Source organism: Solanum lycopersicum, chromosome 8, assembly GCF_036512215.1.
Source record: "Solanum lycopersicum chromosome 8, SLM_r2.1".
Classification (NCBI taxonomy): domain Eukaryota; kingdom Viridiplantae; phylum Streptophyta; class Magnoliopsida; order Solanales; family Solanaceae; genus Solanum; species Solanum lycopersicum.
The window spans coordinates 3535621-3561379 of NC_090807.1; the positions used below are offsets into that span (position 1 = coordinate 3535621).

Genomic DNA, 25759 nt, shown 5'->3' on the forward strand with positions numbered 1-25759 from the left:
AGGACGGATCTACATATATATACAACCAGGGGCGGACCCACATGGTGTTCGCTGGGTGCTCGAGCACCCATTAACTTCGTTACAAAATATATATATATATATATATATATATATATGTAGAAATCAATAGATATTCGTATAAAATTAACATAGAGCACTCAATGAATAAATCATATAGTTGACTCAATAGTTCTACGATGACTACTTAAAACTCTTTTAGTGTTATTGTACCAATGTTCGAATTTCATTGTTAACACATATTATACATATGAACAATTGAATTAATTTATATATGTAGTCATTATGTATTAAATTTTCACTTGTCATTCGTAACTACAAAGAACATGCTTAGTGTCATTAATGAAAGGCACTCATCTCTAGTGAATCATACTATAAATTGAAACTATGTGAAATTATTTTTAACTCTTCATATTCAGTTTGTAAATAGAGCTCAGTTTATAAATAGAGCGTGATATATCTGTAAAATATAAATTGTTATATCATTATTGAGTTATTTTTTCTTTGATCAAGTGTGGTTATAATCATTTCTTCTTTTTGTGATATATATATATATATATATCAAAAATAAAAATACTTGAATTATAGAATCAGGATCGATTAAACATATATCCCAATTGGACTTTGTAATAACAAACATATCCATGTTTAAAGTGGTGTGATACTCTTCATCTTTCAATTTTGACTTCTCTTCTATCTCTATATGACCATATACATATATATATATATACGTTTATCTCAATATCTTTATTTTTACACACGCTATTATTAATGATACTAATAATATAATAATAATAATAATATTTATAAGCAAAATTCGGATGGCGGTAGTAGTGCAATTTCTAGCTAGCTAATGGGGAAAGAATATTTTCCAAATGTATATGATAAAAGTACCAAGTGGGAAAAAAATAAATTTTCTTTCTAGTCATGCAATTGTAGCTAGCTATTGGAAAAGAATATTCAACAAATTATTTAACTATATATTATAAAATATTTAATACTTTAGTGAGACAAAAATGTGACATGTTGGACTAGCAATATATGTTAGTAGTCTCTTTCCATGAAACTTAGTACCGACATTTTTCGACACATAAAAATATAAGCTATTTATCACCTAATGCTTTTAAATATTTTATGTTATTAACTATCAACACATATTTGCACTTTTTTTTTAAAAAAAAAATAATCTAATTTTAGATATTTAAATTTGGTTAAACACTTCACCATTGCTAAAGAAGTTTCAAAATCATCAAATTTCATGTTTCTTGGACATAAAAATCAATATATTTCGTCTTCAAAAACAATATCCTCTCTAATTTACTTTTTCTCTTATTGAATTAAATTGAATAATATCACGTAAATTAAATTAAAATATATATAAATATATATATTACACATATTATATTATCAAATTTAATAAAAATATATGGAGGTAGTGCAACACGGTACGTACTATGCTCTTTAGCATGGCCTGGAAGGACGCGTGGCAGTTGGCAATAACGAGTTCAATATTATATGTATACACCAAAAAAAATAAAGACACGTATTATTTATTCGCGAATTTTTTTTTAAAAAAAACGCATTTTATATAAATATATTTTAAAAAATAATATAAATCATATACGTAATTAATTTACCATTATCAATAACATGAAGTGTATCCTCAATGTAACTAAAATTTTTATTTAGCGTTCAATATTTAATTTGAATTCTAGCTAATAAAATTTATATCGAAAAGTTTTATACAGGTAACATAGAAGTTATGTATACACCAAAATTTTTTTAAAAAAAAGTTAGTTCAAGTTTCATATTTATTTATTAAATATTAATATATATAACTTTAGATTTTTCAATCATCTCAAATTTATTTTATAAATAAAATTCTTTTTTTTATCAAAGACGATTTCATTCTCAAAATTACATACGATAGAATATTATTTTATTCTATATGTGCTTTATTATTTCTCTATAAAAAGTCTAATCAACCATAACACATGCATACTATACTACACACTTCACAACTCTCTCTCTCTCTTCTTTCTCTCACTAAATTATTGGGTTTTTTTTTTTTTTTTTGCTTTACAAAATCTTCAACTTTCTCATCTCATAAGAAGGGAAAAAAAAAGAAATAGTAATAATGGGGAATTGCATGGAAACATGTTTATTACAAAGAGAAGAAGAATTAGAGGATGAAATTGTTCATGAACAAAAAATGGAGGGTGAAATTGTCAAAGCTAAAGAAAATGTGGTGGAGAAAAATAATATTATGAGAATGAAGATGGTTTTGAGTAAAGAAGAATTGGAAAGTTTATTGGTTCAATTGAAACATAATGAAGGGAAAAATTTAGAGGAATTATTGGGAGAAATTGAAATGGAAAGAAGAAGAAAAGAAAATAATACAAGTGATTCTAAGTGGAAACCATCTTTAGAAAGTATTATAGAGAGCCCAGAAATTCAAGAGATGATGGATAGATCATGAGATTCATTTTTTTGAAAAAATAAAAATTCGATACACAAAGTATCTCGTCGTATTAATAATGATCGTATCTCAAGAGATGTGATTTAAACGACGATCTACAATCCAATATACACATTATAAGTTATTTCACGACTTAAATTTATGACTTATAAATCATAGGAGATAATTTTATTATTGCTTTACGATTTCTCGATAGATGATGAGATTCCTTATTTGTTTAATTTTTTTTTTCAACTGTAATACTCTATATATTGAGTTTCCCATTATTTAGTAATTTGTTATGTAGTTTTTTGAGTTTTATGTTGGTAAGTGTTCTAATTTTATTAAATCTTGTTTGAATGATTGTTATTCGTGATGATTTATTGTATTGTTAATTCAATTTATTTGATAGATATTTAAATTTTATTATATCGTATCGTTTAAATTTATTATTAGATAACGATAAAGAGTTTCATTTATCTACTGTCAATGATAAATGCTTGAAAAATTAAATATTATATTTTTTTAAAGATCAAAATTATTGTTAGAATATCATTAATAATCTTAAGACGCCTGTCCATCCATTAAACCTTTTCAAATTTAATTGTTTTTTTTTTGTTTTGCCTTGACTAGTAACCATCATGAAAAAGAAAGGAAGAATGAGTTGCTAATGAATAAAAAATAGAGCAAATAAACAAATTGAATCAAAATTTATTTATTTAAAATAATCATTCAATCATTTACAATGACCAACTCTTTATTTTGTTTTAATTTATATATCTTTGAATAATCATTTTAATTAATAGTTAAGTTTCGTTAACATCAAATATCAAAATCTCATCCTTTAAATAATTGAAGGTTAAATATGCATAGTCAAATAACATAGAGACTAAAACTAGCATATGCAAATAATACATGGACTAAAACCCCTATTTCCCCTATATTATATTTTATTTTTTTATATTAGCTCTGTTCCGTATTCCTTTTTTTTAGATTAATTATTTAAAGTTAACTTGTATTATTATATAACAATAGAAAATAATAGGTCAAATACATAAAAAGATTGCTAAATTTGTCGATTTTTTCCCTCAGGTATTTCAATTATCTTATTTTCCTATTGAATTATTAAACCACTCATAATTATTTCTTTTAAACACCGCTGGTTGATGTGTAACTAGATTTTGTGAGGGTATTAATAGAGAGGATAAATACGTTATTCCAGAACTCATTAGTTCAATTGATAATAAAAATATTCGAGAATAATTGTGTTTTTTACTTAAAGTCATTTGAACCCATTAGAAAACAAATGAGAATAACACATAGTTTGTCTTCGTTCCTTTAATCAAAATCATTACAATACGAACACAATTGAAGATATTTACAATAGAAAAGTCTATCAAAATCAGTCAACATATATGAAAAGAACAAATTATAGATGGTTCAATAATTTAATACGAAAATAACATAATTGAAATACTTGTGAAAAAAAATTCAATAACTTTATAAATCTATTTATAAGTTCGATCAAAATAATATATTATACTATAATACGATACATTATGATATAATATACAACCTTACTTTGTTTTATAGCTCGTACCAGTGTATCGAGACAGAAAACAAAGTTTGGTGGATAGTTAAAAAATAAAATATTTCCTTATTTTCTTAATAACTTTGCGGCAATGGGCCATATTTGAAGAATTCCTAATACTTTTCCGGCTTTAGAAATTCTCGATTTTTTTTTCCTCTTACAATCGAAGAAGAAAGCAATGGGTGGAGCGCAGGCAATGAAGAGAATTCCACGAATCAAGTTTCCACAGAGGCATTCAAAGCATTCTGGTATGGGTTCTGTAATTTTTATCTGAATTTATCAATATGTTGGTGAAATTCTTGATTTGGTTGATTTTTTTTTCTTCTAATTTGGTTTTGTCTTATGTTTTAGAGTTAAATGGTAGAGAAGATTCGTTTAGTTGACCCCAATTAGTTTGTAAATGAAGAAAAGTTGATTGATTGATACCTTTTTTGGTTAGTTGTAGTTATGACTTATGTTCAGTTTCAATCAAATGATAAAACTGTAAAAGATAGCTTGTAAAGAAGAGATTTTGGGGGTTGGGGGTTAAGGATTAAGTATTTTTCCTTCGAGTGATGAGTAATTTGATCTTCTGAAATGGTTCATAGAAGTTTCTAGTTTTGAGTTTGTGGTTGGTTTAGAAAGTTTCATTTGTGGATTTAGGACATTTAGCTAGGAACAATTCCTCACCAAGTTTATTCCTTTGGGAATTTATACCTCGTTATACTAGATTATATTTGAAGAGTCAAAAATGCTAAAATTTTGTTCTTTCTGTTAAAGAAACTAGAAATAAAAACTTATTTACAAGTAGTTTAACAAAAATGGATCATCTTTATTTCCTGCTTCATTCTTTTCTTTCGAAAAATTCCCATGTTTCAGTTTTAGACTAGAATGGTAAATGTAGTCAATGATAATTAGTTTGAAGCGAAGTTGATTGATTGGTTGCTTTTTATTTACTTATAGTTGTGTTTTGTTTCAGTCACGTAATATTACATGAAAGAGTTGCCGGTAAGAAAGATGGGGTGGGGGTGGGATGGTGGTTCAGGATCCTTAATTTTGCTTCGAGTAATAAGTATTTATTAGATTTGATTGTTTGGTGAATGAACTAGTTTTGAAAGTGTTTGTAAAGTGTGTCTAAACATGTGTTGCAGTTGGTTGAGAAAGTACTAGTTGGGGATCCTACGGTATTCACTAGGAGCAACTCCTCTGCAAGTTTATTTGTTTGTGAAATTATGCCATGTTACTAGAATACCCAATTACGTCGAGAGTCATCTTTATTTTCTCTTTGTTTCATCTTGATATGAAAATTCCCTTTATTTCAATATGTGGGAGGAAGTTTCTTCCTTTAAGATGTTCTTTAAGATATGAATAGGCAATTATGTTTCTTTTTCTTGTCATTCTAAAAAAAAAAAGATTTTCTTGTTATTTAGTTTGTGCATGAGTTTGATGGCTTTTTGATTTTTCCAATGTACTGCATCCTTTGAGACTTGGACAAGCAATATCTATTCATCTACTTGATGTTGGTCTTCAAGGTAGTCCAAAAGCTATCAAACAGTTAACACATTAGTTTATAATCTCAGATCTTCTAATTAGGCAGTTCACTGGAGTTTCACCATTCAAACTGTCAAGAGATTTACTGTCGATGTTGTATTCTATGCAAGTTTTGCTTGTAGAATTTGATGTCCCTCTATGTTGGGGGAGACTTGAATGAAAAATATTTTGGAAATATACATGATCTCTTCCTTGCTTCTTCTCCTTTCTCCTTCTTTTTTCTTTTCATAGCTCTTTAGATTCTCTACTCGTTCCTCACTGTTTCTGCACTTCATTACATATTGTCCAGCCCCTAAACAGTCTTGAATACCCTCATTTCGATTTTGTCCTCTCCTTGAAAATCTTGTTATTGGACATTAGCACATTATATCTGCAAGTTAAAGGCTGATCGGTATTTGGTTTTGGAAGATCCTGCATAAAAAACACCCCCAAAAAAGAGTTTTTCTTGAAAGCTGTATAAAGTTACACTTCAAGTACTCATAGGTTGTGGCAAGTAATAGGCTTTCATGTTGGAAAAAATTATAAATTCATTATATTGGCTATGGATGGTTTCAGGAGAAGTAGAGGTAGAGCGAAGAAATATTTGGGAGAGGTGATTAGACAAAACATGTCAAAGTTTTAGCTTACCGAGGAAATGAACACAAATTAGGGTAGATGAGTAGTAGGTAGGAGTGCATTGGCTTGCTGACCATCATATTATTAGTCGCAGTATTACTCTTCTAGTTTGTATCCTTCGTCTTTTTTTTTACTATTTGTTGCTTTTTGTACTTTGACTATCGTTATTGTGTTGTAGTTTGTTACTATTTGTTGTTTCTTGTACCTCGATTACTTCCTTTTCTAGACTGCTTTGGACTGTTTTTTTCTTGAGCCGAGGGTCTATCTGAAACAACCTCTCTACCTTTGAGGTAAGAGTAAGGTCTTCGTACACTCTACCGTCCCTAGACCACACTTTGTTAGACTACCATAGGTATGTTGTTGATGCCATTATTATGGTAAGTCTCATCAATCTAGTCCTTGTTTTTAAGTAGTATTCTGGCTTCATATATTTACTTGTAGTTTCCCTTATCAATAGCTTAAATATGGCCCTTGAATGCTGATGGAGATTAATGGCTATTACTACATGGGAGAAACTTGTAGGGGTGATAACTTACACTATCTCTCAACTCTCAAAATATCCTCCTTCAAACCTGCCCTATCTATTGTCCTATATCACCATTGTGTTGGTCTTAATTGACTGCAGGTCCATTTTGTGCTTTATTCGTCCCACATCTTAGGTAGCATCATTCACCAATTTGTGGTAAGTCTAAGGAGTTGTAGACTGTATAAACAATTTCACGTTCTATGGTGAATTCACAGATTGCGGGGATTAACAGGAAAAAGCACAAATTGCTTATAGCTGCCATATTCCAAATTGTTCTATGGTGAATTCATACGTTGTAGCAAGATTCCAAGTGCACCCCACTTATATCTAGAGTCGAATTTCTCATATGGTCACTCAATTAATAATTATTATACCAGAAAGTCACTTTTTCTGTTGAAAAAGATTGCAATCAAGAAAAAGGACGAGTTTTCTGAAATAATAACTATTATTTGAGTGACCATATGTTAAATCAACACCTTATATCTGTCGGTCCAAGAGCTTACTGGTGCAACTGACTGCTATAACCCATTGTGATAGTGTTAAATCATATCACATCATTCCTCTTTCTGTTAAATTTATCTTTTCAATCCTGGGTTTAGGACTTCATATATTCTTTTTCGTGCTGCCTCAGTCCTATGCTTGTCATGCTTGCTTATCACTATCTTGTTTTTTTTTTGGTTCTTTTTGAGATCTAGTAAACAGTGTGAATTTGGTTTGTTTAAGAGGGAGAATGGGTTTTATTGATTATTGTTTACTAACGCGTTTAGCTTTTAACTGAATGTATCTTCATCCAAAAAAACACTTGTATACCTTTCTTTCTTTTCCTTTTTTTTTTCAAACAACACATGAAGATTCTTTTATCCTGCAGGTACCACATCGCAGAATTCCCAACATCAGAAAACTCCATCAGCTGAAGAAACTCCTCGAACATTTTTCTCAAGGTCCCCACCTAGCATGTCTGTCGCAGGGAAGGCTTCTGATCAACCAAAAAGAACACCAGTTACTCAGGAGGAAATTGAATCCATTCTGGTACACAATCTTGAACTTATTGACATTCTCATACAGGCAATTTGTATTAGCTAGAGGCCTTTGCCTATTTAGTTTTTTTTTCCTTGGTCACCGTGATGCCCGGGTTCGAGTTAGGCCAAAGAAGTATTAAGGAGAGGTGATTAGACAAGATATGGTGCATCTTCAGCTTATCGAGGACAACCTTAAATAGGACGTTATGGAGGTCGCTCAGATTAGGGTAGAAGGTTGGTAGGTAGTTGAATGTTGTCTCGCTATCCGACAGGATAGGCTTGGTGCACTGTACCTGTTTCCCCGTTCATACCAGTAGTAGTAACATTTTTCTCGCAGTTACCTGTCTTGTGAATTTTATTTCTGCTCAGGTAAGTCTGTGTCCACCAAGGGGTATGGACAAATTGGAAGAAATCACCTAGTGTTTTTTTGCCTCGCTGAGATTTGAATAAGAGACCTCATGATTGTCGACCCACTTCATCAACCACTATACCACGCGGCCCACGCCCTTGAGTGCTATTTAATTGGCTTCTTTGAGTGAGATTGTTACTAGGGAAGCAAATATGTAACTGGAAGAACATGGAAAGGATGTGTACTTGCTGTCCGTCAAACGTGTCTCTCTCTCACGGCACATGCTGAACATAAGATGTAGGCTTAGGCAATGAATCCCAGCCTAGTTATATGACAGATAATGCACCATGTTTGAGTAATTTCTAGCCAGAGGTGTTTGAAGAATCGTGTGTAAAAATCCCAAACATGAACTGAGAATCAAAATAACCTTTCGAACATGGACTGGAAAACAAAATGACATTCTAATGAATTGTAGCATTTGCCTCTTTTGTTATGCTTTCAATTCTTTCATCTGTCTAATTGTTTTTTCCTTTTGGCAGTTGGGTGGCTGCATCTAACTTCAAAGCGAATTACCTTCAGCGAGAAGACACAGCTCACAACTTCACGCTCATGTTAAGTGACTGGTTTGACTACATTTTCGTGTTTATGTTTTAGCTGTTGTACTTCTTTAAACCAGTGACATGATTGTTAATAATTCGTTATGCACGGAATGGTTATCCACACCTGGATTGGTAAACTGTCGTGTACATTGATAGGCTTTGTTCTTTGGTACAGAATGTAACCATTTGCAGACATTGCATGATCAGATTTCTCATACCATCTGGCTAAAGAAATTTGTTATTTGCAGACAGTACTGTATGCTAACTTTTAGTCCTGTCAAATATCTAGAACTTCGTGTAGGCTGTGTACATCACACTGGGTGCGACCCTCCCCCACACCCTGCTAACGTGGGATGCTTTATGCACTGTGTTGTCCAAATATAGAGAGAACTTATAGACGACTCCGACTTTGCTGGGATTGTAGCATAGTAGTGGTAGTTATTATAGACATTGCATGATCAGATTTTCTATCATCCACTCAGAGAATCTGTAGAAATTCATTCACAATTTGCACATGGAATTTTCAATTTTTTGGAAATGAAATTTATATATTTATAAACTACGTAAAAAGTACTATAAGTCACAATAATTGATAATTCAAAATGTTTAAATGATCTATGAAAAATTTACGATTAAAGATAGATTTAATTGAATATTGAAAATCAAAACGTGTCATATAAAATGGGACACAGAAAGTAATATTTTTAAGATAATCGTTCTAAAACTGACAAACCGATAAAATTTTAATACAAGTGCAATGTAACAAAAGAACGAGAATAGAAATCAAAGAGGTAAAGGTATAATAATGATGTAAAGAACCAAAGAATTAACTTAGGAACAATCAAAGAATAAGAATGATTACTTGATAATCTAATTTTATTTTATTTTTAATTTCTTTTCGAACTCGAACTTAAGACATCTAATAAATATTTCGATACTTGTTTGTATGTAATTTTTCACGATATAACATATTTGTTACGCTTTCGACTAAAACTACTATTTCGACATAATGTGTACTAAGTATTAAAATTTGAATATTCATCATTATAAAGATCAATAAATTGAATTTTAATTAAAGCTAATATTTCGACATAATGTGTACTAAATATTAAAATTTGAATATTCATCATTATAAAGATCAATAAATTGAATTAAATTTTTTTTAAAAGTAATTAAAAATATGTAGTAAAAAAAAACATAATACGAATTTCACAAGCAACGAATCAGATTCATTAGTTCAGCCCAAGAACTTCGGGCCCAGATTTTGACCCAGCCAAAGCCCAAACTGTCTCTTCCACCACGCTCCCACTCAGCGCGTGCACTCACGTGTTCCATACTTGTAACAAATTTAAAAGCTCCACTCAACTGATCAACATATTCGTTCCTTTCATCTTTTTACTTTTCTTCATCTGTTTACATATCGAATCAGAATTTTTGTTTGTTTGAAAGATGAATTCTCAGATTTGTAGATCTGCTTCACGAGCTACCAAGTCTCTGTTCACTTCAAGTTCTCGTGCTTTTTCCGGTAAAATTTTCGTTCCATTCCTCCTTAAATCTCAAATGTTTCTTCCTTCTTCGCTTCCTCGTCTAATCTTTCATGTATATATTTATATATAATCAATTTATGTGTGTGTGGTGCATAGACTGATTTTCAATCTATGTGCATTTCCAGCTTGGTTTATTTTTGATGTGTTTGTGTGCAGACTGATTTCAAAATTCTCGTGCATTATCGAGCTCGGTTTGTGTAATTGTGCGTTGATTTTGAAACCTTAGATGTTTATTTTCTATTATATATAACTGCCTTTAGCACCATTGATGTGCTTGATCTATCTATGTGTGTGTGGTCTCAGACTGATTTCAGTGCTTGTGCATCTTTGAACTCAGTGTGGTTGTGTTTGATCTGCCTTGGGGGAAGCACTGAGCTTTTCGATCATGATATATATTTCTAGAAAAAATTTATTAACCTATATATATATGTGTCTGTTCACAGACTGATTTCAATTTTCGTGTATCTTCGAGCTTGGTTTATATATATATATATATATATATATATACGTGTGTGTGAGATCTAGTGAGGGTAGAGCCAGGGTAGTGTAATTCGTTGAAAAAATTACTACACTAATCATAAACCGAACCGATTCAATGTCTGTATATACTCGATCAGCCTCTATTTCTGTTTTTAACTAGTACAACTGACCTGGCTTTGCTCATTAGACACAATATGTCTGGCTTTCCTTATTTGCAGGGGGACGAGCAGCGGCTGCAGCAGCCACAGTTTCTTTGAGAGGAGTTGTGCCTTCTTTAGCTACATATGGTAGGACTAAGTCCCGGAATTCGTCTACAGGTTGGATCTCAGGAATCCTTGCCCTTCCTGCAGCAGGTTGGTATCTTATAGCTCTGTTGAATTTTTGCTGCTAAACTTTTTTGTCCTTTGCGAATGCGCCTCTTTGGTGAAAATTTGAATTTTCTATATGCAATGACTAACAAAAGAAATAGGAACCTCTAGTCTAATTTCGTTTTATTTCTCCGTCTTTATCATATAGCTTACATGCTCCAGGAGCAAGAAGCGCATGCTGCTGAGGTACCTTATTCTCGCTCTTCCTATGAATCCATGTGTTATATCTTGCATTAATCGTTACAGTCAAACCTCTTTATAACGACGCCTTTTTTTGGCTGCTACATAGAGATGTTATAGAAAATATATAATATAACATAATATGATAGTTGGTTCCAAAGAAAACTAGGTTGTTATAGTGAAATGTTATTATAGAAAATGATTGTTATAAAGAGGTCCGACTGTATTTGCATTCTTTATTTACAACTGACACGGCACATTTTCCTACAAGATGGAGCGCACCTTCATTGCTATCAAGCCAGACGGAGTGCAAAGAGGCTTGGTATGTGAATTCCATGAACTATCTTTGTTCCTCTTGCATCCGTGATATGCAGATGTAGAGTTCTCCGTCGAATTGACTAAGAAAGCTTCATTCCAAATTGCAGATTTCAGAAATCCTCTCACGTTTTGAGCGCAAGGGTTTCAAGCTAGTCGCGATCAAAATTGTGGTTCCATCTAAGGATTTTGCTCAAAAGCATTATCATGACCTTAAAGAGAGACCATTTTTTAATGGTCTATGTGGTTTCCTTAGCTCTGGCCCTGTCGTAGCAATGGTTAGATTGAATTTAGCTAAGTCTAACTTTACTTGTTTGCTAAAGAGTTTCACTTTAAATACTTCATAATTGAATTCTAGGTATGGGAAGGCGAAGGAGTGATTAAATATGGAAGGAAGCTTATCGGAGCAACAGATCCACAAAAGTCAGAACCCGGAACAATTAGAGGTGACTTAGCTGTTGTAGTCGGAAGGTAACAAAACTTCTTCTGTTAATGCTATAGTTAGGCTCCGTTTAAGATTAAGACGTTTGAATCTGAAAAAGATGAGTTGCTTTCCAGGAACATTATCCATGGGAGTGATGGACCCGAGACAGCCAAGGACGAGATCAAACTATGGTTCAAACCAGAAGAGTTGGTTAGATACACAAGCAACGCGGAGAAGTGGATATACGGTGTGAACTGAACAAAAATCGTTTTTCTTAATTTGAACTGTGATTAACTCCGAATGAATACTCAGAAAGTATTGATTATCTGAATAAATAAATCTGATGACCATTTCCCTTAGAGTAGCAATGTAACCTTTAGCAAACTGTTATTTATATGGTTCAAATAATCAAATGTACTGAACTGTTGCTGAACCAGTGTCACCAAATTGACTAGCAGTCTCGGATATTTGAATAGTCGAAGAGAGAAGATGTTCTTCCTCCTCGTTCAAAGTATTGACAATGACTCTCTTTCCAGCCGAAAATCTTAGTAAAAGCTGGGAAGATTGTTTGGAAAACTTGTTTGTATTCTATGTCACATCAAACCATTGTTTGTTCAATTGTATCCCTGAGATACTTAAACAAAACTTTCAAGAATTTGGTATGAACAACAAAGTTTGAATAGCATTTTCACAACTGGAAAATTGAAACTAGTAGTGAAAATAGACTTAGAAACAAATTAGAAACAATAATACAAAATATTTTTTCTTAAAGAAGAAAATTGAGCCCACTGAGTGTACAGTGTCACTTTAAGGAAATTAATTCCCTCAAGTATCCGAGGTTAATGAAATATATTCTCTCGGGATAGAACGATCTTATTCACCAGTGTATCGCTGCCTAAAATCACGATGTCAGCGAACCACTTAATGACAGTAAAATACTAGTAATAGTAGAAGAAGTCTACATAATTCGTTCTTTTACAATGAGAGGAAATCTCTCAATTTATAGAAAACAAAGAATAGTGTGAAAATGTTCATATTGTGCCATACCGAAAAGGTCACAAACCTTTAGAAAACTCACAATCATTCACAACCTTTCATAAAAGTCACAATTTTTCATAAAAATCGTAACTCTTCATAAAAATCACAACTCTTAATAAAAGTCGCAACTCTTCATTTTCCATTTACACCTTTTAAAAGCCAACAACCATCGAATGAATGCAAGATATTTATGTTTAAGACCATGGTTAAGCAATGCATATTAGCTTTCTAATGCAATACTATTATATTTAAGATTATTATCAATTGCCAATGGAAGAAGGTTTAAATATATAGATAGCAACATTAAGCAAGGCGTACGTGTCTGTTTTCTTCAAACCCCTAATCCCCTCTTGTTCACTGTTATTAACGTATCTCGATTAATTTTCCTTCATTAGCTACTAAGATATTTTAGTTCGTTAAATTTGAAAAGTCCAGATAACACAAACTAGCCACATAAAATGAATACAATTTTGTAATATGAGATTCATGGATCATAAACAATGTCAATCTCACTGATCTTTCCCCTATGAAAGTGCCCTTCCTTCTCAATGCCCGAGCTTCCACTCAATGCGTTCTTTTCAATTTTGTGGTGTGGTATGATGAGTTTGTCAAATAATCGACAAACGCTATATTAGTAATACATAAACTGTGTTTGTCAATCAAGTTTGTTCAGTGACATTTCTAATCCAGACAAAAATATAGATGACACAATTTCAATTTTTGTCATGCAGGATGATAGGTTTTCTATGAATGTATAGTATACGAGGCTAAACCCCAATGAAAATCAAATTTCAAACACTTGCAAAAAGACAAGTATACATATAAACAAAAGAAAGACAAGTTATTCCCAACTAAAACACAATTAAACTAAATTAGATTGAACTTGAGGACTTCTTAGAAATGGAAAGATTTAGAGGATCATCATAGCGTACTTCCACATATCCACTCAGAAGAAGGTCTTTTCGTAATGGATGACCCTCGAAACCTACAAGCGGTCAACCTTCTGAAGAAAGTAACGTGCACAGATCATGCAAAAAAGGATGCAGTGTTGCAAACCGCTCATCAAGCCTGATAGGTGATAGTTTCACACTTCTCTTAAACTACTAGATAATTTTGCCCGTGTGCGCACGAGCCCAATATTTACTTTGTTATTGTGTATTTCATTCGTAAAATAGTTTAATATTTTATGTTAATCTTGCTTATTGTTAGCATATACTTTCACACACTTCACGACTAAAGTATGCTAATTGGTATTGTAAATTTTTTTATATAAGGATGTTGAATTGATATAAGCATGTTGGATGATGTTGACTTGTAAATTAATTAAACGAAAAATAAAATTAATTTTTACTTCTCTTGAAATTAAGAGTTATGGAGTAAATAAAAGAAAAACTACAGATGTAGTAAATATAAGTAAATTAAATATAACTATAAGTAACTACCACCACTATTATATTAGCATGAGAAACAATAAAATCCAGAAAAGAAAAAAAAAATTAAATAATACCTTGTAAAAATTATACCCAAGACATTGGCCTTCTCTATTGAAATTGTAACTCAAAAATTACAGCCAAAAAGAGGTTATATTTTACTACTTGTTCAGGAAAAATTTAGGGGATGAAATTGGTGGTCTCTTCTTTGCCTTTGATGTGACTATTTTATTGTCTCGCAATACATTATATTGATAAATAAACATGTTTCAATAAATTGAACAATTTTCGCTTTTACATGCGCTCATATATTTGTAATTTGAAGTAACTTACCATATTATAAAATATACTGAATAAAATTAAGATAATAGATAAAGTAATAATTTAGATGTATTAAAACACTTTTTTTAAAATCAAAGAGTTTTTTTACGGAGGGATAGAGTGTATTGGAGAAAATAATTTATAAATTAACTTTTTGTATTACTAGTTCGTAGTATCTTATTTGATATATTTTTCAACCTATGTATAACTAATGTTTGTATTAGTAATACAATCTATTGTGTATTGAAAATTGTATTACTAATACGATAGATTTATAAGCATTAGTAATGCAGTGAGTTCCAATGCATGCATTAACATGATTAATTGTCCCTCGAAAATTTTTCCACAACAAATATATTTTAAAAAGAAATTATGCAATGCACGATACTTTCGTACACCAGACCAAACCAAACGATACTTGAGAAAAATCTCAATATAACTAATACAAACATTACTAAATACACTATAATTTGCATTATTTTTGTACTTTCTACCGAATGATCCTATAATTTAGATATGTAAAAAGAATAATTGATTCCTTAAAATTTATGAAAAACATAATGGTTTAGGTGTGTTTTGGATGATTAATTTTTTAAAATAACAATACAATACTCTTTGTGTTCGGTTTAACTTGTCAAGTACTCCAAAACTTGGTTTTTTAAAATTTAATTATCACTTTTAACATATCATAAAAAATAACATCTTTTATATTTTTATCCTCAATATTAGCTACTTATTTTACAATATCTAAAACTACAAATCAATTATTATTATGAGTGTTAGAAAACACTGATATTAGTTATTATCTCTTAAGAAGCCTGTAGAATCGTAATGATAAGTAATAGCGAACGAGTCTAATGAGTAACAACAACCATCCAAACAAGGAGTAATTTCCCTAGATAGTCACTCATGTTTAGAAAATTATTTAGGAATATCACTTATGTTTGTTTTAGGACTACAATATCACCCAATTTTGCTTATTTTCTTCAAAATATACTTGACACAAAAAATACATTATTTTTCTCCTACTAGGGTGCCATGTCACATTTTTAACTTATTATTAATATTTTTCTAATTCTTTAAAGAACCGGAGAAACCCACATATTTTCTTGAAGAACCGGAGGAGCTCATATTACAGCTTTTAATGTAATTTTTTTACTGGGTATAATATGTGGGTTTATCTAAATTTTTTTTTAAAAAAAATCTATCTATGTATAATAGAAAAAATAAAAAGTGTCACATGTCAGCATCACAAATATTCAAAAATTTTAATTTTTCAAAAAGTATTTTAAATATGCTCTAAAAATACAATTAAAAAAACAGAAATTTTAATATAGCTATTTCAAAAAGAAAATAAAACTTTTTTAGTTAAAAAAACTGTAACGGAAAAAAATGGATGATTTTTAAATGCCTCTAATTTTCATTTTAAAGGAAAAAATGAAATTGAACTCTTTTTTTTTTTTGTAAAAATAGTAATGGCTATTACAGGAAAAAAAATGAAAGATCTTTAAATGCTTTAAATTTCAATTTATTTTGGTTAAAAACTGAAAACTGAAAATTGAATTATTTTATAAAAAAACTATAATGTCTATTTATGTTTATCACATTTTTAGTGATTTTAGGGAATGCTCCAACAAAATGGAATGTAGAAATATCTATTAGGAGAAGAAAAAGTGCACCATAAAAAAACTATAATTATTATTTAAAAAAATTAATCAAAAAATTTATATTAAAAAATAATAATTATCATTAAAAAATTAAAAAACTTATTTTTAATAAATAGTAAAAAAGTCCATTACTAGTTACAAAAAAATAGATTAAAATAAATGATATTATAGTTCTAAAACGAATATAAGTGATATTCTTCGATAATTTGTTAAACATACGTGACTAGGGAAATTACTCTCCAAACGAGTCATAAAAGGAGCACGTGATTTGCTCTTGCTCGATCCAATAATCAAAGGGTGCACCGCCTCTACATATATAAATTCCCGAATAGATAATTTCCGTAATTGTTTCACCATAATTTTTCATCACACTAAATTCGCCGTCTTCTTCTTCTCAAAAAATCGAAACCCTAGCATTCAACATCAGCTTCATCATCTTCTATTCGATTTCACAAACATAAACAGGTTTACTTTTGTTACCATTATTTTCTGCAATTTTTGCATATTTTTGAGGCAGATTGTGTTTCTCACGAGCTCTTTTTTATCCTTTTTTTTATTGTTATATTCGTGTTGTTATGCGCAAAAAGTGTCGTATGAGTGTGAATTTTGCTTCAATTAGTTCAATTTCTTTTGATTTTGTGGTCATTAGAAACTAATCTGTTGGTGATTTCATTATATATCCTTTTTTTTTGGATTCGATGAATTTTAGGAAAATTCCTGAAGTTGCTGTTGACGATACCAAATAGTTGAAAGTAAGGCTTAGTTGTTAATGTTTTGTATGTCACAATTATTAGATAATGAGAATCTGTAGTGTTTTTGCGATTTTTGAGATAGTTTGTGATGCTCCTCACGAGCTGTTTTTATCCTTTTTTTTTTGTATGTTCATGATGTTATGCTCAAAATAAGTCTGTGAGTGAAGGATTTGCTCTGGTTAGTTCAATTTCTTTTGACATTGTGGTTATCAGAGACCTAATTTATTTGGTGCTTTCAGTTTACATCCTTGTGTTATGTGGATTTGAGGAATTTTATGAAAATTCAGAAGTTACAGTTGACGATACCAAATTGTTAAGAGTTGTGTTAGTCATAATTATTAAGTAAGGAGAACTAGTGTTTCTGCAATTTTTGAGACAGTTTGCTCGTTCTCAGCTCTTTTTGTTTCTGCAATTTTCATGTTGGTTAGCTCAAAAGGCTTCCTTAGAGTGAAACTTTACTTTAGTTATTTGTTAAATTTTTGGATTTTGTGGTTTTCAGCGACTTAGTTTCACCTTTCAGGTTTGCTTCACTATGACATATACTTTTTTTGATGATTTCGTTTTACAACCTTCTGTTAGGTAGACGTGAGAAGTTTGTTTTAGATGGATTACAGTAAGTCCCTAGTTTTAATAGTTGTTATGTCACTATGAGATAAGGAGGACCTACACTGTTTTAACTGAACAGTTAGTAAGCTGATTGTGAAGAGATCTGAGCAGATAGAGCAGAATATCTGTACGACTTTGTCTAACTAATGGCTCACTAGCTTAAGGTGTGGTTGTTCTCACTAGCTTAAGGTGTGGCTGCTGCTGAGACCTGGAACGTGTTCTTTATTTTTTAGTTTGTATTATGAGCTGATTTATTTCCTAGAAGAAGCTATGATGTACTTACTGTTTCTAAGAATGTGTATCGATGCTTTCTTGTTGTGCTAGCTTATTAGATGGGAATGTCTAGATTCTAGATGGAATTTGGAGAAACTGGTAGGGGTACTCGATCGTGGATTTAGTTTCATCTTTGGTTCCTTAAAAGATGTCAGGTGGAGTGAAGTGTTGGCAACTAGTTTCTAGATATCAATGAGAGCTTGATTTATGAGCACCTGATTATTTCTGTGCTTTTGTTGTTGTTGTGATAATTAAAACTTAAAAGGCTGAATGCTGCAAAGATGTGTTACAGTTTTTGAGAAGGTGTAAAAAACTACTGAAACTTCTGATAATGGGCGGGACATGTTTATTTCTGGGCAGTTGCTCTAACTTGTCTATTTGAGCAGTTGCGTTGTCCCTTTGGTTAATATTGTCAAGCTAGTTACGTGATTATTCTACCGTTGATAAAAAAAGGTTCTTAAAATATTAAGTACTGTTACAGAAACAGTTTTGAGGTCATAGAAAAATGAACAACGGTGTTGCCATTAACTCTAATACATAATTTTAGTTTGCTGTAAATTTATCCCAATAGAACTCTTCTCATATAACTGCGTTCCTGCATGATTATTTCTCTGATTGTCAGGTTAAACTACACTATTTTGTTTCCTTCCTTCACCTGCAGCGAGAAAGGGGCAGTGAAACAGTTCTTGTTTCGTTGTTGGTTTTTGTTCTCTGTAATTTGTAACTTATTTTCCCTGAGCTGATATTTCTTCTTCACATGTTCAGTGTTGTCCACATCCTTCTCCTCATTGATCAGTTCAACGTGTCATATACTTCCGTCTTCTTTTGACGACTTTGATTTTTCCTTCTGTGCCTGCATCTTCAGCTGTCCTTTAAGTTTAGTTGGATATTTCTATGTTATATTCAGTTGACTGATTTTCCTCCCCTCTCAGATGGCAGCTAAAATACTGACAACTGAGACTATTGCACTTACTGAGAAGAAAATGGACATGACATTAGGTAAGCATGCCAGCTATATATGTTTTGTCTTTTAGTTTGCTTCCTTTTTTGCTGATAATCGCTTGATGGTTGCAGACGATATCATCAAGATGTCCAAGACAAACACAACCAAAACTAAGAAGCAAAGAGTTTCGGTAAGAACACCATTGTCTTGACCATTTAGTGTTTATTTTCTGCTTTTGTCAACTTGACTAGGAACATTTTTAAACATCTGTTGTCTGCTACTCTGCAGAATAGAAGCCAAAAGTTTTCTAATAACCTGGCTCAGGATAAATCTGCTAAGATACAAAGGTTTATGGACACAAGATCATCTATGAGACAGGTACTCTTCACAATTGGTGCAACCTATGAAAATTTTGATGGATTCTTTTTCATATTTGTGAATGTTGAACACTTAAGACACTGTTTTGTTGATACTCTTCTTAGGGGGCTCTTGCTCAAAGAAGATCAAATTTTCAGGGAGACCAGTTTCCTTTGGCAACTGAGGCTGCCAGAAGGGCAGCAGTTGCTCCTATTCGCAATAGGGCTTTCAATCGAAGCCAGGCAGTGAATGTAAATAAACAGAGGTGTGTATTGAATTGTGAAGTTAATATACGATGAAGTTTGTTGTTTGTTAGTTCCCTGGACATGCTCATGTCAAATCTGGAGTAACAATTGAACTCTCATTTGATGCAGGTAAATTGTGGTCCTATTTATTGTAGATGAATTTGCCATGTGTCTCTCCTTCATTTTATATACTTCAAAAGCATGCTGTTCCCTGTTAATCCGGTGGGGAGATATTGAAGTTGCAGTCTTTGGAAGTTTGTTCAAGTGTCAAATGATATGGTTATTTTACCTCAGAAAAGTTACATCCTTCTACAACATGTTGGTTGACCAGTTTGTTGTGCATGTATTGTATTTGAGTTTCTCTCTTTTTAAGTTGGTATCAGGACACTACAAGATGTGGAACTCTTAATGTGGATTTAAAGTGCATCTGGGAGCTGGCATAAAGATATGTTATAATGAGATTTTCCTGTGTTGTGGTAACTGCATAGTTTCCAAGGATTTGTCTGGTAGGGAACATGGTGTATACTATGACTTGTTAGTTTGAGGTTTTGGAATGGTGGCTTCATATGAACAAATGCCTTGGATAACTTTGTCCCATGGCAACTCAATTCTATGGAAATTGATTATCAGTGATTTTCTTTTGGGTACAGAAAGGATGTCCTGATGGAAGATTCTGTTCGAAGTGACTCAACTATTTCTCAAGGAATTTTCCTTGAATTCCCTCGGGTTTTTGGATTATCAATTCTTTCTCATTTTCTTTCCTCTTCAAAGTGCCAAATGTTTTGTTGATAAGAAGTTCGGGGAGACTTGGAGACAAATGTCTTTGAATTTCTTTTTGGGATATTAATTAGCAGTTTTCCTCATTTTCTTTCCGCTGCCCAACCATCAAAATTTATGTTGATGAGAAGTTTGGGAATGCATGGAGCATAGACACATGGCATTCATCAGATTTCTTTCAGCTATGAGTTCGCGAGGCTGCTGTGCATTTTAAGTTTTGCCTTCGATACCTTACAGAAGCATTTTTGTATTATTTTGTGGGTGTTATGGTATTATTGATTTTTGAAATTGCTGTTGCGGGTCACGTAAATGGTGATACTTCTCTTTGTGTCGGCGTGTATCCAACTCTTGTTTGTGCCGTAACCTTGTGGCAGTGTTTTGGAGGATAGAGATTGCATGTTGTACTTAAGCTCTTTAACAGAAACAGTTGGGTTTGTGGGACGTGTGGAGGGCTTTACATTTTGTGTTGAATTATGTTATGTTGGGAAGTTTGCTGCAACTCTATTGAAGCAGTTCTAGTTTCGTGGTGAAAGCCGTTCTGCTGAAGTTGGGCATATTATTGGATATTTGACTGATGAAAGTTGTCCAAAAACCCAAGACGACATTTCTTCCACATCTGTGTTTCTGTTAGTTCTAGTTTGACTTACCTTCTGGTGGGGGGTGAGCTGAAAGCTATCGATTTTTGTTCGGGATGCTGCTACTGTTTCTAAGGTTTGGCCAGTTGAGAAGTTTTAATTTGAGGACCGATGGTAAGTTGGAAGTAAAAAAACTACGTGCATAATGATCTCACTGGGGATTTCCTCTTCATCTTGGTGCTGCTCACCCTTTAGTAAGTAATCTGCGGATAAGCACTTCTCCCTACAGTCTCTTCAATTCTCTTTTTGTTACTTGTGCAGGTTTGGGGCTCCTCCAGTTCAGAAGAGTGCTGCAAATGGTGGCAGGTTTATTGCTAAGGTGAGAGAAGGTTTAACAGTAACTTGTATGAATTCTTCCTTTATAACTTATGAAGGTCCTATTTCCTCCCATTGGAAGCGTTGATTTTGTGTTGAGTTTTTCAGCTAGGGCTGAATTACTGAAGGTGTTCCAATTTTTTGTCCATCTAATTCATCAGTTCTTACGTCCTACATGGCATGTTATGTCATTGATCTTGTAGACAGCTAGCATAGAACTTGGTAAGTTCTGGGAAAAATTTAACAAGGTTTGTGTTTTGTTTGTAGCAACAAAAGCAGGAAGTCAAGCCAGTGTCAAAGCAGAGGCCTCAGACATTAGATTCTCTATTTGCAAATATGAAGGAACAAAGGATGAAAATGCAATCTCAGCAGAACAACATGCCAAGGAGAAATGGAGGTGGTCAGCATGTAGCGCCATGGGCTAGGGGTCGTTTTGGCAAGTGAGGAGGAGACCGGTGCTTAAGCTGTGCATCCATACGTCGTTGCAACATAATATTTTAGGTTTGTGAAGAAGTGATAGCATGTTATCTTTTCTGGAAGAATGATGAGACTCCCTTTGTTCTTTCCATATTAGAAACTTGTACAGCATTTCTAATTTTGGAGTCTGTTTAGATGGACTAATTTTTGGTTCTTTTAAGCATGATAGTTTTAAAGTTGGTCAAATAAGAAAATGTTGAAAAAAAATTGTATTCCTTCTTGATTTCTTCCCACGTTATTTATTTGATGGCACGTCGGAGGTTGTAGCTGAAAGAAGGTGAAACTATTTTTGAGTCGCAGCGAGTTATGTTACTTGAAATTTTGATATGATGGAGCCCTCGCGATTCGCTGCACCTTCATTCGAGTCATTTTAGTCATTCCATCGGATGTTCGATATCCTATTATATGAGGCCTAATTAATTTAACATTCCTATTGTATGAGGCCTAATAATTTGATAAGTATTGCTATGTTGCCACTTTTATAACTCAAAAATCCTTGTAAACCTCATCATTCTTTTGTGTATTTACCGAAATGTAGTTGTGTTATCCCTGTGAAATAATGAAATTCAAAATTTAGTAGAATGATTATTAATTTAATAAAGCTATTAGAAGTAGCTTTCACTTGCTACTTTTCAGTCATGTTTTTCTGTTTAAAAAAAAAAGTTCAATTACATAAGCAAAATTTTAAGACAATTTAAAGTATCACGATAGCTATTATACATGTCAATCACCCCGCACCAAAAAATTGACTTTTCTTTCATTTGTATTCTCTGAGCATTAGAGACATAGTTCTATATAATTTAACATGACAAAAGCAATAATTTCATGACTTAATTGTTACTGGAAAAAAGGCGAAAAGTCTTATTCATGTCATTATTTTTTAATAATGGTTTTGAAAAATCATTTTTGACACATGGCCAATTATAATCGGTCACGTAATTAATTTTTTTAATAGAAAAAATCAAAATTCTGAATAAAAACTGATGAAAAAATTAATTAAAAAAATTGATGACGTGACCGAATTATAATTGGCCACGTGTCAAAAATGGTTTTGCAAAACCATTGTTAAAAAATAATGGCATGAATGAGTCTTTTCTTTAATGGTAATGACATAAATGAGCCAAACTTTTAACTGATGACATAAACTAGTCTTTTTTTTTAACGGTGATGGCATAAATGAGCCAAACTTTTAACTGATGAAATAAATGAGCCTTTTCTGAAAGTTTAATGGCATATTATAATAGCAAAATTTAATTACTTTTAGTGTGATGATAAATATATTTTTATAATTTTACTGTTATGAAGGGTGAAATATACTTACTTTTAATGTGATGATAAATATATTTTTGTAATTTTACTATTATGAAGGGTGAAGCATATTTAGTGGAAGATTAGAGAATTACTTGAGATATGGAAATGTCATATTTTTCAACAAAGATGGATTATGAGCTACAAAATTATTCCACTCTTTTATATATCTATCTTTACATCCCCTTTAGAATCTGCCTCTTCAATTGTCTTCATCGAATTTTTTTTTTTAATTAGCACTAAATATGGGTTAGTTAAGAGTACAAATATATGTTAATGACAATATTTTGTGTACACATAATTACTTAGTCGCAGTAGATGTTTATATCAAACTAAACAATTTAATATTTATAGTTAAAAAAAAAAAAAAGATTAGCAACAAATTTGTTCCATACCTTGTTGATAATTACTTCAACTATATCATCAGTGAGTATCAATTCTGACTCATATAATAGCCCAAATATAAGCTCCTTCGCCTAAAATCAGATTAAATTTAAGGAAAAATTATATTATTAGTGAAATAAATTAAGGCTTTGCCGTTTGGTGAAACTTTTGAGTAATTTTAAAGATCAATAATAATATGAAAGTGCTAGTAAAAGCAACGTATTGTTAAAAAAAAAATAACTTTCGTCCTCCAAAAGTAAAAAAAAAAAAAATACTTTTTGTAAAAACGATTTCCTGAAAATTATTTTTTAATAATTAAATATTAAAAAACAGCATTTTTCGAAAAATATTTTCCTTACCACCAACTTTTTCTGCTAGTGTACGGATAAACTCCCCAACATCAATTAGCCCATCCTTGTTGGAACATCTACACGTAATGCATGAGCTTTACGAATTTAATTAAATTAATTATTTTCGAAAATTCGAGTTATATATACATTTATGACAAAAACTTATAATGTGTTTGGGATAATAAGATCGCATTCATTAACCTGAACCCACCGACTCTATAGTAAATATATTATGATAAAAATAATTTTTAGCGTCATTAAATATTGACACTAATAAAGAGTGCTAACATCTTTACCAGCATTAGTTAAGTGTCATTAGAACTAATATCGCTAAAAACTTTAGGGACATATATAAAGAGTGACAATTGCCACTAAAAATATATATTTGGCGGCAATTAAGAATTAAATATCGTTCATGATCATTTTTGTTGTAGTGATACACGAAAAAAAAGTAAAAATATACTACATACTAACTCTAAATTATGAATTCATCTCTATTGTACAATAATATTTTCTCGCTAAACCAAAGGCCTTGAAAAGAAGTAGAAAATGAAAGAATGAGTGTCGTTACAACGTACAGTCGGATGTAAGACAAATTCTCAATATTCAATTGAACCTATTACTTTTCATTCGAATTCTTTATATATATACAATGACAACAAAAAGTAAAACATGTTATATTCATTCTAAATTCACTAACTAAAAATCTTGAATTCGTTTCTCCGCCCTAATAAAATGAACTATGTTGTTGTCTGAAAACAAAGAATGTTTCCTGTTATCTCTGAATAATCCAAGCTGGAACTCTTCCTGTAACAAAAATAATATTAATTAACCATTTTTTTAAAAAACATTGGAATTAAGACTTTTAATTAGGGAATTCACTAAATATTACTTAAACAATATGAAAGTAATTAAATGTATAATTTAGGAAAAAATTATAAGAAAAAAATTAGAATTACTACTAGTACTTTGCTAATAAAGCCATCATTGCAAATTGAACAACTTAATTTTATGAAGAGTTCAGTTAATGATTTAATTTTTTTTTAATGACATGAAGATCAAGCTTTACTAGCAGCACAAACACATTGTAATTTTCTTCTTCTTTTTATTTTATTTTATTATTTAACACATACTAACACATAAATAAATACATAAATAAATAAATAAATAAAATAAATATAATTTATGACATAGCACTGACACATAGCACTGATGTAGCAGCGAGTATAATACACCACATAATGTGAGAATGGTGTTACACGTTTCGGGGTGGTAATAAGTTTACTTTTGAATAGTATAGGTGTGTAATATATTCTTATGATAATTTAACCGTGTAACTGACTTTTTGGTATAAGTTCAATGAAAAATTTATGTCTTTTCTCAAATATCAAGGAATATAAATTGAATAGTGAAGGAAAGACGGTATATTAGGATAAGGTACAAGTATTACCTAGATTATGATCAAAATTTTTGAGATATATTTTAATTAACCAGCTAAGGTACCATTACCCCTTTCTCCCGAATCTATTTTTTTGTAACTTTATGAACTTTTTTATTTACGTGGTATCCAAACATCTCCCACACGCCTAAACTGCGTGAAGTCGCAAAGTGTGCCACGTAAGTCAAAAGATGTATAAAACTATAAAGAAAATGAGTTCTAAGATAGTAAAATCTTAGTTTAATTAAGATATATCACTAGAATTTCGGTTATAGTTTAAGAGATACTTATATATTATATATATATTATATATAAATACCTAAATTTAGCTATTTATATAAATTATCAGTAAATTTCAAATATTGTATGATTAAATAAAATATAGGGAAAATGCACAAGTACCCCCTCAACCTATGACCGAAAT

The 25759-nt window shown here is 31.4% G+C and overlaps 3 protein-coding genes and 1 pseudogene across 4 annotated transcripts; 3 read left to right on the forward strand and 1 right to left on the reverse strand.

The window, feature by feature from the left end:
• Window positions 1-4142: 4142 nt before the first annotated feature.
• LOC101259769 (uncharacterized) lies at window positions 4143-8956 on the forward strand. The gene is made up of 3 exons (NM_001322505.1): window positions 4143-4315; window positions 7607-7767; window positions 8646-8956. Exons 1-3 carry the CDS (start codon window positions 4246-4248, stop codon window positions 8661-8663), a joined length of 249 nt encoding a protein of 82 aa, NP_001309434.1. The 5' UTR covers window positions 4143-4245; the 3' UTR covers window positions 8664-8956.
• A 1114-nt stretch (window positions 8957-10070) lies between these two features.
• Window positions 10071-12452, forward strand: LOC101260252 (nucleoside diphosphate kinase 3). The gene is made up of 7 exons (XM_004244587.5): window positions 10071-10230; window positions 10951-11085; window positions 11249-11286; window positions 11552-11602; window positions 11706-11873; window positions 11954-12066; window positions 12154-12452. Exons 1-7 carry the CDS (start codon window positions 10155-10157, stop codon window positions 12275-12277), a joined length of 705 nt encoding a protein of 234 aa, XP_004244635.1. The 5' UTR covers window positions 10071-10154; the 3' UTR covers window positions 12278-12452.
• A 4293-nt stretch (window positions 12453-16745) lies between these two features.
• On the forward strand, window positions 16746-22366 carry LOC101260556 (uncharacterized). Of its 2 annotated transcripts, XM_019215274.3 has the most exons (8): window positions 16817-16940; window positions 17185-17227; window positions 19039-19105; window positions 19181-19239; window positions 19338-19427; window positions 19532-19671; window positions 21325-21382; window positions 21646-22366. In XM_019215274.3, exons 3-8 carry the CDS (start codon window positions 19039-19041, stop codon window positions 21820-21822), a joined length of 591 nt encoding a protein of 196 aa, XP_019070819.1. In that variant the 5' UTR covers window positions 16817-16940; window positions 17185-17227; the 3' UTR covers window positions 21823-22366. The 2 variants fall into 2 exon arrangements, with proteins under 2 accessions (XP_004244636.1, XP_019070819.1); XM_004244588.5 differs by lacking the exon at window positions 17185-17227 and having other exon boundaries at window positions 16746-16940.
• LOC109120860 (calcineurin B-like protein 4) lies at window positions 22342-24940 on the reverse strand (annotated as a pseudogene).
• Between the last annotated feature and the right edge of the window lie 819 nt (window positions 24941-25759).

Bases quoted from the DNA above. Each gene is read 5' to 3' on its own strand.
- LOC101260556 (XM_004244588.5), top strand. From the start codon at position 19,039: ATGGCAGCTAAAATACTGACAACTGAGACTATTGCACTTACTGAGAAG. The intron at 19,240-19,337 runs GTAAGAACACCA...GCTACTCTGCAG, and splicing joins CTAAGAAGCAAAGAGTTTCG to AATAGAAGCCAAAAGTTTTC. The intron at 19,672-21,324 runs GTGTGTATTGAA...TTACTTGTGCAG, and splicing joins GTGAATGTAAATAAACAGAG to GTTTGGGGCTCCTCCAGTTC.
- LOC101259769 (NM_001322505.1), top strand. From the start codon at position 4,246: ATGGGTGGAGCGCAGGCAATGAAGAGAATTCCACGAATCAAGTTTCCA. The intron at 4,316-7,606 runs GTATGGGTTCTG...TTTATCCTGCAG, and splicing joins GAGGCATTCAAAGCATTCTG to GTACCACATCGCAGAATTCC.
- LOC101260252 (XM_004244587.5), top strand. From the start codon at position 10,155: ATGAATTCTCAGATTTGTAGATCTGCTTCACGAGCTACCAAGTCTCTG. The intron at 11,086-11,248 runs GTTGGTATCTTA...TTTATCATATAG, and splicing joins CCTTGCCCTTCCTGCAGCAG to CTTACATGCTCCAGGAGCAA. The intron at 11,603-11,705 runs GTATGTGAATTC...TCCAAATTGCAG, and splicing joins ACGGAGTGCAAAGAGGCTTG to ATTTCAGAAATCCTCTCACG.